This window comes from Ovis aries, chromosome 19 (assembly GCF_016772045.2).
Source record: "Ovis aries strain OAR_USU_Benz2616 breed Rambouillet chromosome 19, ARS-UI_Ramb_v3.0, whole genome shotgun sequence".
Lineage (NCBI taxonomy): Eukaryota > Metazoa > Chordata > Mammalia > Artiodactyla > Bovidae > Ovis > Ovis aries.
In genome coordinates, this window is record NC_056072.1 from 52,057,302 (window position 1) to 52,071,493 (window position 14,192).

At 41.7% G+C, this 14,192-nt stretch overlaps 1 protein-coding gene across 2 annotated transcripts in view; it reads left to right on the forward strand.

The window, feature by feature from the left end:
* The window catches only part of SMARCC1 (SWI/SNF related, matrix associated, actin dependent regulator of chromatin subfamily c member 1), a 123,730-nt gene that overhangs the window by 85,616 nt on the left and 23,922 nt on the right, over positions 1–14,192 (forward strand). For both annotated transcript variants that reach the window (XM_027957707.3, XM_042236316.2), the window contains 3 exons: positions 1,150–1,264; positions 1,921–2,075; positions 7,186–7,320. In XM_027957707.3, coding sequence (XP_027813508.1) covers positions 1,150–1,264; positions 1,921–2,075; positions 7,186–7,320 — 405 coding nt within the window. The remainder of the gene's footprint in view (positions 1–1,149; positions 1,265–1,920; positions 2,076–7,185; positions 7,321–14,192) is intronic.

Genomic DNA, 14,192 nt, shown 5'->3' on the forward strand with positions numbered 1-14,192 from the left:
CTTAATTACATTTTGTGCTTTATCATTGTATATAGATAAGGAGAGGAAGGGAATCATAGTAAAATTAATGATTGTTCTTACAGCGTCTCAAATTCTGTGCTTTATACTTTACATTTATGAATTTATCAAGTTGCTAAAACAGCCTCAAGTCAATGATAGTCTCTTCATTTTATAGATGATGTTATATAATTTGTCCAAGGATTTCAAAATTGATAAATGATGCCAGCTCCTGACCATAGAGCGGTTGAAGCTTTCAGTCTCCAGAAAATGATCACTGTTTGTTCTGTTGTGTCTCTTCTAAGAGCCATTGTAAATGCCTGTGTTGAAGAGCTTTGTCAACTTTTAATTTTGGCAGCATTTCATTTTGCTTCTTGGTTGATACTGTACATTTTATGTATTTTTATTCATTTTATATATTGAAGTATAGTTGATTTACAGTATTGTGTTAATTTCTGCTGTACAGCAAAATGATTATTATACATATATATACATTTTTAATATTATTTTCCAGTATGGTTTATTATAGCATACTGAATATGATTCTCTGCTGTACAGTAGGACCTTCTTGTACTGTGCTTTTTAAATACTTTTAGTACTTTCCTTGGTGGCTCAGGTGGTAAAAAGTCCGCCTGCAGTGCAGGAGACCTGCGTTCGATCCCTGGGTTGGGAAGATCCCCTAGAGAAGGGAAAGGCTACCCACTCTAGTATTCTTGCCTGGAGAGTCCCCAAGAACAGAGGAGCCTGGCGAGCTGCATGCAGTCCACGGGGTCGCAAAGAGTCACACATGACTAAGCAACTGAGCATCCAGACGACTAACCGTGTGTTTGTTTGTTTGTTTAACCAGTAAATAAGTCACACTGACACTCTTCTGGACACTGTGTCCCCAGCATTATGGCAGAGTGGGTGGGACTGTACTTAAGAAACATGAAGTCTCATGAGCATTCAGGAGTTGTGGATAGTGAGAGGTATTTTTCAGAATTTATTGACTTTTTTCCAGCTATTCTCGGCAAGACTTTTCTGAACCTAGTCCACCTGTTGCCAAAAATAGTGGAAACTTTAGTTATTCTAAGATAACATCACTTGTAAAAGGACCTTTTATTTTCTTTTTCTCAAGTCAAGTCTCTGTTTTTTCTTTTGTACCCCTTTCAGGCAGAAAACAAGGGGGAAAATGAAACGGATGAAGGTGATAAAGCACAAGATGGAGAAAATGAAAAAAACAGTGAAAAGGAACAGGATAGTGAAGTTAGCGAGGATACCAAATCAGGTAATTTGAGGAAACTCTTTGGACTTTATTATGTAAAACACTAAAAGGAGTGGAGAAATGTGAGCAGTTAAATTGTGTAGAAATAGTCCTTCGTTGTGCTACATGTTTCTTAACAGTAAATATGAATTTGAGTTTTATTTTGCACTGAGGCACCATCACCATGATGGTGACTACACTGTTTTCAGCGATACAGAGACAAGCAAGTTGTTTGGCTGTGACTGAAGTCAGTACTTCAGTATATTTTCTTTCCAGTTCGTTGCTGGCGTGTCCCATCCTGCCTGACTTGAAAGGCTTCCAGAGGTGCCTGTTCTCGGCTTCTGATTTGCTCCAGACCCTAGGATTTCCCAGAGCATCTCATTGACTGATGAACAAACATTTTGGTCTTAGGACTTAGCTCCCCTGAATTTTCCTTTATATCCAAGGGAAACTACATAGAGAGCTCAGAGAAGACAGAGTGTCCTATTTAGAAAATCCATCTCAAGTAGAAGCCTACTAACATGCACGGAGTGGATCAACAGAAACCTTAAGAAGGGAAAGGCACTGGGATGTCTTTGTAATATCAGTCCTAGTTCATCATGTGGCAGAGGTGAGAAGTAAGATGGCTTATTCAGACTGGGCACACTGGTAATAAAGCTTCCTGATTTTTTCCCCCCCAGAAGAAAAGGAGGCTGAAGAGAACAAGGAACTCACTGATTCTTGTAAAGAAAGAGAAAGTGATGTTGGGAAGAAGAAAGTAGAACATGAAATTTCTGAAGGAAACGTAGCCACAGCCGCAGCAGCTGCTCTTGCCTCAGCTGCAACGAAAGCCAAGGTTTGCCCGACAGCTCTTTTCCTAGTGCTCTCTTAATCCATGAATGGCTGTATTGTTTTGACGTTACTGGGAATATTTAGTATAGAGAGCCTTGCACCTCATAGATGACTGTTTGTTTGAATGACATTTCTAGGTTAAGAATTCCATGGGCAGGAGGATGGTGGAAATAGCAGACCTGGGCCTAAATGGTGGCTGCTTTCGAGTCATTCACTGTGTCACTCATTCAGTCTTCTGAAGACTGCAGTGATTGAAGGCAGAATTTAAAGACTCGAATGTGCCTGCAGAACTTGTCTTGGACTGTAGTTCCAATAATTTCTACCAGATTGAAATATTTGTAATTTTTAAGGCAAAAATCTGTTTCCTTGTATAAATACTTCACCCTGCTTTTACAGACTGGAAGGAACAAGAAGGAACCTAAAATAGCTCTTTTTCTTCTTGAATTTGCCAGCTTTTCTGGGGGTGGTTTTCTCTATTTATAACATGGTATTGACTTTCCAGCATATTTTAGAAGAAAAGAGAATGTTATTTTCCCTGCTTTGTGTTAAGTTAGCACTTTAAAGCATTCCAGGCATGAATATGTCAAGTTTAAAAAATCTATTCACCCCTTTTCTATTTTACCTTCAAAAGTAGTCTCCTTCCATTATAGGTCACCACATTTTAAGCAGTGGTTAGTAGGACATGGCAAATTATTTTATCTGGACCTGTTCTTGATCCATTGGTAAAGATGTTTTTCATGGTGTTTAATTACCCCAGACTATTTAGCTGTTGTAAACTGTTTCTTCAAGTGTTTAATCTGTGTGGCATGACTTTATAATATGCCACACAGATCCATTGATGACCCAGTTCAAACCATAAGAGCACTGTTTGGAGTGCCTGCCCATTTAATATAGGTGCAGACAGTGTTGGGGAGGGTTGCTCACCGGTCACAGAATTGTTCAGTCATATACCCCAGCTGAATGTTACTCCACAATAGATTGAGGTCTTGCATATTCATACTAGGCAGTCTCTTCTAAAGATGTGTCCTGATCTTCATGGTTCTTAAGTATAATTTTAGGTATTCTGTCTTGTCTGCCACCCCCGATGTCTAGGAATTTGTGAGAGGTACTCTTGTTTTAGTGAATACTTTGTTGTTTCATATTTGTTTGGTTTTTTCTTCCTTCATTGGAAGCAGTTTTTGAGTCTGTCTCCTGCGAGGTTGGATTCCTGGCTATCTCATTGTTTCTAAGCTGTCCAAGTTATTTCTGTTCATGTTGTCATCAATTGGGCATGTTTTCTCTAAAAAGGAGCCAAGCCAGGAGGGCTTCCCTCCTTTATGCCTTTGAATTGAAAGACACAGCTGTCCACCCAGTCTTCACTCAGGTCACCTTTGCGTTGAAGTATAACTTAGACACAAATAAGTAGATACATGTGTCTACAACTAGTACATTTTTTCACAGGCTGAACCCACTATAGGCTCATAAACAGCACCTGTGCCAAGCTGTATATAGAACCTTACCTGCTTAGCATTAGCCTCTTCGTATCCCTTCCAGTGGCTGCTTCCCTTCAGAAGTAGATGCTGCATGCCTCCTAACAAGTTACTTCTTATGGAAGGAATCATATGCAGAAAAACCTTTAAAAATACTGATACAAGCATGGTACTTTCTTAAATAACCTCTCTGTCTCTTCAGGCTCGAACGCCTTAGGGAGTTTGGGGATCTTCCCTGATCAGGACCCTTCTCAGTTCTTAAGAGTCATTTCTCTCCCGTCTGTCCTGAAGTCTCACTGTCTCTTCCCATTATTTCTCCTCTCTGTACTACTATGTGTGCTTCATTGTAAGTTACCAAAGAAGGAATTAAAGTGGTAGATGACCATAAAAAGCCTCAAAGGTCTTTTTGTGCTTTGGACACAAACGTTTGTACCACTGACCACCTTGCCACTGTTGTTTGATTCCTTCATTACAGAGGAACTGCTCTTACGGGTCAATTACCGTGGCCCTTGGATAGTCCGTACAATATTTAGAAGAGTGTCCAAAGAACATTTTCTGTCCAGGTCACTGAATTTCCACTCCCTCATCAATCATTCACTCTTTATTTCTAATAGACTTGGAACTTGGGCCTTCATTCTTGGAATACCTGTGTCTTCCACTAACTTGTGAAAGTGTTACAGATGTTCACACTACATGACTTGGTTCATGAATTGTTCCATGCTACTTTCACAGCACACATAACCATTTTTGTGCTACGTTGTAATTAAGGAGTAAGGAATTTGCTTAAATTACTGTAATTAGTACAACTTATCTAGCCTATCCAAGCTTTCTGTTATTCTTGTTTTTGTTCTTCTGAGTCTATAAACAGCTTTGTTATTAAGAGTTTTCCTTGATACATTTTAATAGTTTGCCACACTCTGACATGGAGTGGTAATTAGAGGTTCTGGAACTAGCTCCGAAACATACAGAGTGGTTATGCTTTCTGGCTTTCCTCGTCCTTGCCAGATGAGGGGCTTTTGGGTGGAGAGATAGGCTTTTTCATCCCACCTACTGACAAGCTGTGGACTAACTCACCTGAAGAGTGGTGTTTGGGTGTGAGAAAGCACTGTTGGCCTAGGCCGTGCATGCCTTCCATCTGGGTTTAGCTGGAAGAAACCATTCAGAACTACTGCTGGATAAACTTAGAAAATCCAGAAAATAGAGTATGTCCTATCAGTAGCAGTAGGATTCAGTTCTCATAAGATAGCAGAAATCACTTCTTTTTTTTAAGCCCACATAGACATTTACTTTGGAGAAGGCAATGGCATCCCACTCCAGTACTCTTGCCTGGAGAATCCCATGGACGGAGGAGCCTGGTGGGCTGCAGTCCATGGGGTCGCTAAGAGTCGGCCATGACTGAAACGACTTAGCAGTAGCAGCAGTAGACATTTACTTCAGGTTTCTTTTCTACTGCCATGCCATACCCACCTACTTTAAAAAGGAGATTTGTCTTCATGGGAACTGGGTGTTAGTTTTAGGACATCAGGAAGATTTTTTTTCTTATCCCTCAGAAATACTTCATAACTTGCTCCCTTATTATGCCTGAAATTCTCTCTCGAGATAGGAAAATTGTATCTTTTTCTCATTTTACATGAAGTTAACCAGAATACATTCTTGAATAGCATGTATAGGATTATGAGTCCTTGATTTTGGAAATTTGTCTTTATTTTGTACCTAATTAAGTTGTACTTGAAATTCTAGACTGAAGTTTATTACCTATCAAAATTTGGAAGGCATTTTTATCTTTGTTTTCAAAAATCTAGTTTTCCTTTTGAGAAGTCTAACATAGTCTGAATTTTTGTTTGTAACCTTTTTTTCTTTTTGGTCTGTCTGAAATTTTTTAGAATTTTCAGTCTTTTGTTCTTAAATCTCCAAAGTTCATTGTTGTGAAATCTTTTTTTTAATGTTTATTTGCTTACATGGTAATAATCCCTTTATGTTTAATAACTTGTGATCTTCAGTTTTGAGAGGAAGTATTTTGCTGTGTTTATTTGCTAATGTGTGGGGATATCCCTAAGTTCCCCGGCTTCCCTTGCAGCTTAGCTGGTAAAGAATCTGCCTGCACTGCAGGAGACCTGGGTTCGATCCCTGGGTTGGGAAGATCCCATGCAGAAGGGAAAGGCTACCCACTCCAGTATTCTGGCCTGGAGAATTCTATGGACCATAGTCCATGGGTCGCAAAGAGTTGGACACAACTGAGCGACTTTCACTTTCATTTTCCCTAAGTTCCTGTATTACTCTCAAAAAAGTAGAACATTTTCTGCCAAAGCCAGCAGAGTTCTAGGGTTCCCATTCTCATTTCAAAAAGCAAAACAAAACTAGAAACCGGTAACAGTAAGCTCTTGAGAAGGGAGAGACACAAATGAGAAAGAAAGCCACTTCTTTTACACCTCCTTGCACAGTGAATTTTTTATCAGAAGTACAGAGTTACAGCACTGTTGATGATAGCAGACTTAGAATCGTGTAATCTTCATTTTAACTTTTGGTATTGTTGATGCAGCTTAATATAGTTTAAGGAGGGAAACATGACCATTAATAGCTACAGATTCTTTCATAAAATCTTTCACCTACACTTCTGAATCTTCTTGCAGGTAAGTCTCCACAAGTATAAAACTGTTTTTCTTTATCAACTATAAAAGAATGAAATACAAGGCTCTTATTTAATCAGTGTTCTCTTTAGGTCCCCAAAACTATATTCAACTCCTTGTGCATGTTCACTCCTTCTAGATTTTATAAGAAATACAGATCAGTAAGACAGCCACCCTGTGTTAATTCTCAAAACCTTGTGTAGAAGCAAGATAAGCACACAAATTCAGCTGATAAAATAGTGGAAAATAGTGTTGGGGGTGTGTTTGCTGTAACCTCTTGGATGGTATCTGGAGAAGGTGGGACTGATCCTTTGCACATAGTCGGGACATTGGCCAGGTATGGGATCCTCGTCCTCTCTGGCGGATCCTCATCTTCTCTGACTGATGTGGCATTTTCCTCTGGGTGCTGCTGAGTTAACAGAAAATGAGAATAGGACCCATTAGTCCTGTTGCAGGGAGTGAGTGATACATTCTTCCAGAATGTCTTCCTGTTTATCTTCAAACTAGGGGTGAAGTATTGTTCACCTCCTTTCCTCCCTGTTCCCAGTAGACCCTCACTAGGGGCTGTGCATCTGCGTGTTGGGCGCTGAGGGAGACCACTGCTTGCCTGCCCCCTGGACAGTTCCTGGGAAGGGAAGGGCAGAGTTACAGAGTGAGGGTTGGAGGCAGGCTCGGTGGCAGATGGGGAAGTGCCCTGCGGGCCATTGTGTCCTTCTCTTTGCCCATCAAGGCCCTGATTCATTCTCCCTTTCCTGGTGGGCTCTTTGAAGAGAGTAGATTTTCATGGTAGAAGTTGCCTTTTAATCCTTAAAAAGGGTTGATTTATATCTGTTAAGTACTAGAAATTGAGGCATGGATAGTTGTTAAATTGAAATAAATGCTAGAAACTTACAAAGAGGGCATCTAGGGCACCATTCTCAATTATATAATTCCTACTTTCAGTAGCAATTTCAGCATTGTCTTACTGTTTTCTAAGCAAATGTTTACCGGAATACTTCAAATGATTTCTTGCCCTTAGCACCTGGCTGCCGTGGAAGAGAGAAAGATCAAGTCTCTGGTAGCTCTTCTGGTTGAGACACAAATGAAGAAACTGGAGATTAAACTTAGACATTTTGAAGAACTAGAAACTATCATGGACAGAGAGAAAGAAGCTGTAAGTAATGGGAATTTTATAGTGGCTTTTTGACAGTTAACTTGGATCACTTTTCATAAAACACAAACAAAAGAAAATATGGTAACCTAATTTGTTGGTCTCCATCGCTATCATTTAACTTTTTCTGTATTTGCTTTGCTCTTTCAAAAGGATTATCAGTCAGTGATGGTAAATTAAAGGAAGTCTGAAAATAATTATCTAAACCTCAGCTTCTTAAACTTCTTGGCTTTGCAGATACTTGACAGTATCAGATTCTCCCTTCTTCAGTAGTCGGATCTTATACTTACTGTATTACCTATGTGTTATGTTCCCTCTCTTCTATGGAGAGCCAGGTCTAGAGGAGTAGTTAGAAGCAGCATTTTGTGGGGGTGTACATTTCTGATATGCCCCAAACGGGACCAAGAGAATTAAGCAAAGTCCAAGAATAAGAAGAGAAGCCACAAGAAATAAGAAGCATAGAAGCAAGGGAACATTTGGTTATCTGAAGGAACTTTTTTTTTTTTTTTTTTGAGAAACAGAGATCAAGTTCTCTGGAGAAGTTTTTTTCGATGAGTTGATCAGGAAAGGAATTGATGTCTTTTCTAAATAATGGCTAAGTTTGAGGATTTAGTAGTTAGGAATTTTTCAGGATGTTTTGACTTCTTTGTGACCATGCCATATGCTGATTCTGTAAATGAGACAACCTTAAACCATTCCAGAATAGTTTTGTTTTGTTTTTTTTTTTTGGATATTGTATTGTTGTTGTTGTTTTTATTTAGACATGGAATTTTCCTTTCTTTTCATATAACTTATCTAATTAAAATATTCATCTTGGTAGTTACCACAAAAAAGTAACATAGAAAATTGTATTTACATTTTGGGACCAAAATACAAATGAAGAGCAAGATAATACCTTGCTCCTTTCCCTCCCACTTCCCAGAAAGAAAAAGCCCCAAATAAACTGTTCATTACACCAAGGATCACAATGGGATAATTTGCAATTTGGTGATTTGTGTGTAGTGTAGCACAGAAAAAAGGAACTGCACAAGTTTTCACAAATGAGACCAAAGGTTCAACGTCAACCTGTGTCTGCTCTGCAGCCATTTCAACAACCCAGGAGAGAGTAAATGAGACAACCTTAAACCATTCCAGAATAGTTTTAATCTTAAGGATCCATTTGCCTCTGTTTAACTCTTTCTTTTTGGTCAGTGCAGGCAAGTACTCTGGCAGATTCATGTTGACTAGGCTCGGACATGACTGAGCGACTTCACTTTCACGCATTGGAGAAGGAAATGGCAACCCACTCCAGCGTTCTTGCCTGGAGAATCCCAGGGACAGGGGAGCCTGGTGGGCTGCCGTCTATGGGGTCGCACAGAGTCGGACATGACTGAGGCAACTTAGCAGCAGCAGCTCAGTAACTATCATAGTAGCCCATTTTCATTTTGTCCTAAGACTTGTTCTGCCTCTTACATTCTGGCCCCATGAGGAATAAGCTGCTTTGGTAACTACCCTGCCCACACCCTGTGCTCTCTTATCCCCAGTCCCGTAGCCCTGTTGGTATCTCTCACATCCCCTGCCCTCTCCTGTCCTAGGAGCTGCTGGCCACCCTGTCCCCTCTGCGTCTCTGAGCACCAGCCATGCCGCCGCACGCCAGATGCAGGCTTCCTTCATGGCTGTGTTCTCTTCCACCTGTGTGCACCTGCTTTTCCACCAGCAAGGTGTTTTTCCTGCTCCTTGGCAACCTCCTGCACCTGTGGTTGACATGTCCTCCGTCTCTGCTGCTGTGGCAGCCTAACAGAGCACTAGCTGTATTGTAAATGCTAGTTCATGCATGCGACTCCCTTACCAGAGTGTATACTCTTCCTTGAGTGTCTCCGTTCACATACCACTGGCACATCAAGGGTGCTTGTGTAAGTGTCTGTCGAATGAACGCATCAGTGTCAGAAGCTGGGAAAGTGGAAAAGAAAGTTTTAACTTTGGGGACTTGACTTTAGTTTAACAGGGAAGACAGAGACCAGGTGACAGTACTGTGGGTTCAGTTCCTGTGGGAACATACCTGGAAGATGCGGAGAGGATGCTCGAGAAAACCTCCAAGAGGGGAGCTGGAACTTTGAAGAATGAGTGGTTGTGTTTATCTTACCCTAAGAAGCTGTCATGGGGCTCTTTTCTCAGCTTTAAAAATAAAAACACTATCTTCAGAGGGTGAGCCTGTGGATGCATCACTCTTAAACACCCTAGTGGAAGACTGTGTCCCCTGGAATGGCAGAGCCCTCAGTCCCTCCTTGGTTCTCCCCACGGATTCTCAGACATCTGGGGGTAGTGTGTGATGGTTCTTAGCCCTTCCAAATTTTCCTTGTGCTCTGGAGTTTTAATAGTTATTTATCTCTAATTAACTGCTCTGTTTTTCTTATTTGAATCTTTTAAAATTCTAATTGAGCTCATAAAACATTTTACAGAATAGTCTGAATAAAAAAGTACAACCAAAAACGTGGGTAAACATTCTGCTGAATCTTTTTCACCACACAAGGTTGCTCTTCTCAGATCCTTTGGTGATCAGCCTGTCTTTTGTAAATCAACATTTGGGGCAGGAAAGTTTATTGTGTAAGACAGTCCCTACCCCTAGGCACTGAATGTCAGTAACCTATCTGTATTAGTTACTGCTGTGTAAAAAATTACCCCAAAGCAGTGACTGAAAACAGTGCCTCACACACTTCTTAGGGGTTAGGAATCCGCAAGCAGCTTTTCTGAGTGCATCAGGCTCAGGGTCTCTGATTATGCTGCCCTCTTCGTAAGGCTCAGCTGGGGCTGGTGGACACACCTCCAAGCTTGTTCACATGGCTGTGGGCAGGAGACTCTGGTCCCTTACTGCATGGGCTTCTCCATAGTGTTCCTCGTGAAGTGGCTTCCCTTCTTAGAGCCAGTGACTGGAAAGAGCAGCCAAACTGGAAGCCACAGTATCTTTTATAATCTCAATTTGTCAGTCACAGCCCTGTGCTTCTGCTGTATTCTCTCAGCCCCACAGCCCAGCCTTGATTCTGGCCTGGGGGTGCCATAGATTGGCAGGGCTCAGTGGGCAAGGCCTCAGTGTTAGGAAGCAGGGTCATAGGGGCCCGCTTGGAGGCTCACTGTCAGGAAGCAGGGTCATAGGGGCCCGCTTGGAGGCTCGCTGTCATAACAGCCAGAACGTCCTCCAAACTGCAAAATGGCTCCCATTCATTCCATGCACAGTAAGACATGCTCTCTTTTTCTCCTGTTATCCTGTGGGCGAGCAAAGCCTTGGCTATTTCCTGCTGATGATTTCCTGTCCTCCCAGGCCTGTTGTGAAGATTAAATGAGAGAACTATGGCATGTGCTTAGCACACTGCCTAGAACACAGAGTAAGAGTTCAATAAATATTTATATGCCCCCTTTATGAAAATCAGTTATCAAGAATTATAGATTAAATTGTTAATATTTATAAGCTTTTGCTTACTTTATGAACATTTTAGAATCCAGCAGGGATGCTAGGTGAGAACGTGAGGCTATTTCTGGTTAACTCTTCTCATAGACAAAGGTTCTAGAATTTGAACAGATCACACAGTTCATAAATGACAGAGCTGGGTCTCAAACATGTTAGTTCAGCTCTATGTTTTAATCTATTACTTCATAACTTGTAAGGAAATGAGCCATTCTTAACCTCTTTTTCACCCGAAGACTGAGATATGCAGGGTTTTAACAAGCCCCTGTTACGACTCTTGAAAGTTGAAATTGAGAAGAGCGGTCATCTGAGCTGGGAGCAGCATGTTACAACCCACGGCCTAGTGCTCTGGCCCCGGCTCTCAGTGCGCTGTCAGTCTGATCCTGCTCATCTCTGCCTACAGATCAGTAGCTTCAGGACATACTTTTTTGAATTAAACATTTGGTTTTGTTTATGTAGCAATAGGTTTCAAAAATCTTTTTTTAGACTTTCAGAATCAGGTATGAAATTTCTTCTAATAACTTAAAAATCAGATGTTCTTTTGAGTCTTACTGAGAAATTAAGAGTAAGGCTGTTAACAACTCAGTATCTAGTGTAGATATTATGAATACAGCTATAATTAGAGCTCAGTAGTTTTGTTACAGCCCGTTCATAAAATACTGGTACAGGAGGAAGGTAGTTAGGGAATATACAGTTTGTCTGGGAACTGACAAGATGAAAACTACTGACCCCAGTTTAGGTGAGGATGCTGAGCTGGCCCTGGGTTAGAAACTCAGAGTCTGCCCAACTTTGCAGCGCTCCATGCCAAACCGATGGCACAGGTCACTCAAGGGGACAGGTGACAGACATGGGCTGTGTTGCAGGTTGGAGAGAGCTGGAGGGCCTGGGCCCTACCTACAGCATTCTTACTCGAATTAAAGGGGAGGAAATACGTGGAGGCCCGTGAGGATCTGTGTCTTGATTTCTTTTATAGCCTCTGCACTTGATGCTCTCATTTGGCTAGGTATAGAAATCGTGTACCTTCTGAAAAAGGGACATTGTAAGAAACTGTGAGAAACCTTCAGGAAGTGAGAGAGTAGAGAGAGATTGACACAAAGATACCGCATGAGATAAATGAGGCCAAGGGAATTCAGCGGAGACTATAAAGTAAAAATTCATGTTGGCAGCACAGATTGTCTGATCATAGTTGTTTCAGTCATGGCTTTCTCAGGCAAACATACCTTGTTTATTTCTATGAGATTTAGAAATTCTGCCATTTGAGAAAGTCAGGTCATCCGTTTGGCATGGAAGGCTGCACAGTTGGGCAGACTCTCTGAGTTTCTAACCCAGGGCCAGCTCAGCGTCCTCACCTTAACTGGGGTCAGTAGTTTTCGTCTTGTCAGTTCCCAGACAAACTCTATATATTCCCTAACTACCTATTTTTATTTCACCCGAGCTCTACACGCCTTGGCCAGAGAGCCTGCATCCCACTCCATTAAGTACAGACTTTGGCCCTGGAGGTACCTGACACATTCCCATAAAGTACCTAAAAAACCTTACAGGAAGACTGTTGCTAGAGCAATATAGTACACCACACAGCCACATATATTACCTTACAGGAAGGGAAGGAATATGGGGAGAGATGCTGCAGTTAAAGGTACATTTTAAGTTTTAATGATGTCAGTAGTTAAGTTTGAAAGAATTGTGAGCTCGACTTTCAAGGTAGTTAAAATGTGGTTAAATAGTTGCCAACTTGAAAGGTCATCCATGAGCTAAAAGATGGGACAGTTTCAGGATTGCCTCCGATTGTCAAGGAGATCTTTCTGGTAGAGGAAGGACTGATCTGAGCTGGTTATTTAAAAAAAAAAAAAATGGCCCAAATGCAAAACTGTGAAGAGGAAGGTGTGATTGCTAAGGAGACCAAGACTCTCCTTAGACTACTTAGATCTACTGCCTAGATCTGGCAGTATTCATGGCATAGACAGTGGATTAAGTTCATTTGTTCATTTAGCAAGTGTTTATTGAACACCTACTTTGTTCTAGGCATGTTATGTACTGTGGATACACTGGTGAATGAAACTGTTTGCCTTACTTAGACCTGAAGTATTAATGAAGGGTGCTAGATGCCGTGTGCTGTGTATTTGTACGCATGTGTATTACTGTGTGTGTATACATACCATTATGTTTCAGGATGGGTAGGTGAGACTGGGAGAGGCAAGGGAAGGGTTTGCGTATCAACTGATGTCATCTGAGTAGGCCTTGGCAAACTGACAATTGGGTGAATGTCTTTAAGGCCTAGAAACAGCCAGTATCAGAGACTCTTGAGGCTGGAGCGTGACTGACATGTTTGAAACTAAGGAGTAGGCGGTGGGGGGAGTTAGGAGGAGGGAACAGCATGAAGTCAGGGACAATGGTGCTCTAATCACAGAAGTCTCTTATGACAAATTAAGGAAAAATTAGCAAAAATAGTTAATTTTATACTGCCGCAGAAGAATAGTTTCCTGTGTACTTGTATTGACAGTAGTTCATCTCTGTGCGTGTGTGTGCGCTAAGTCACTTCAGTTGTGTCCGGCTCTGTGACCCTAGAGTTGGACGCGGGACTGCAGTCCACCAGGCTCCTCTGTCCATGGGGTTCTCCAGGCAAGAATACTGGAGTGGGTGGCCATGCCCTTCTCCAGGGTATCTTCCCAGCCCAGGGATCAAACCCAGATCTCCTGCGGCAACTGCATTGCAGGCGGTTTCTTCATACCTCAGAGCCACTGGGGTAGCCCCCTTTCATCTTTGTACTGCCTGTCATGTAATTGAATCTAATGGTAGACAGGCACTGTGACATTATGGATAGTTTTATCTGAGATTAAGAAAGCTATACTTAGCGAGTTTACTTGAAAAGACACAGGGCTTCAGGCAGCAGGCACTTTACAAGGACTTTACAGGTGACCGGTCACAAAAATGATGTCAGCTCTGCTTTGGGATTTCCACCTCCAGAAGCAGGTGTGGAAGCAGAAAGATGCAGTTGAGTTGTCTTGTTTTTCCAGAGGTGTACAAAGGAATGATTATACCCGCTTATTTCTTAAGTGGATTTCTGTTCATTGATATCAAACCTTTCAAAGGAAGGTGTGTTTGTTTACTTCAGTTCTGAGGCCAACTAGTCAGAGTCTTCAAGCCTCTGCCACTACCCTTGGCAGTGTAGATGGATTTTTGAGGCCGCCACTTTATTTTACTGTTTCCCACCCCTCCTCCCTGTCCTATGCAAATGAAGTTGGGAGAGAAGCTCTGTGTGAACTTCAGCTGCAGTTGCAGCTGTGTGTGCGTTTGGGGTCTTGTTGTAGAAAAGTGCTCTGTTGTGTTCCGGTTCTGCTTGGATTTGCTGCTTTATACATACACAGCATCGGAATGAAGAGGGAGAGGAAGGCAGAGTTTGAATGCTGTGGGGGTCGAGGATGTCTTCCGATCAGAG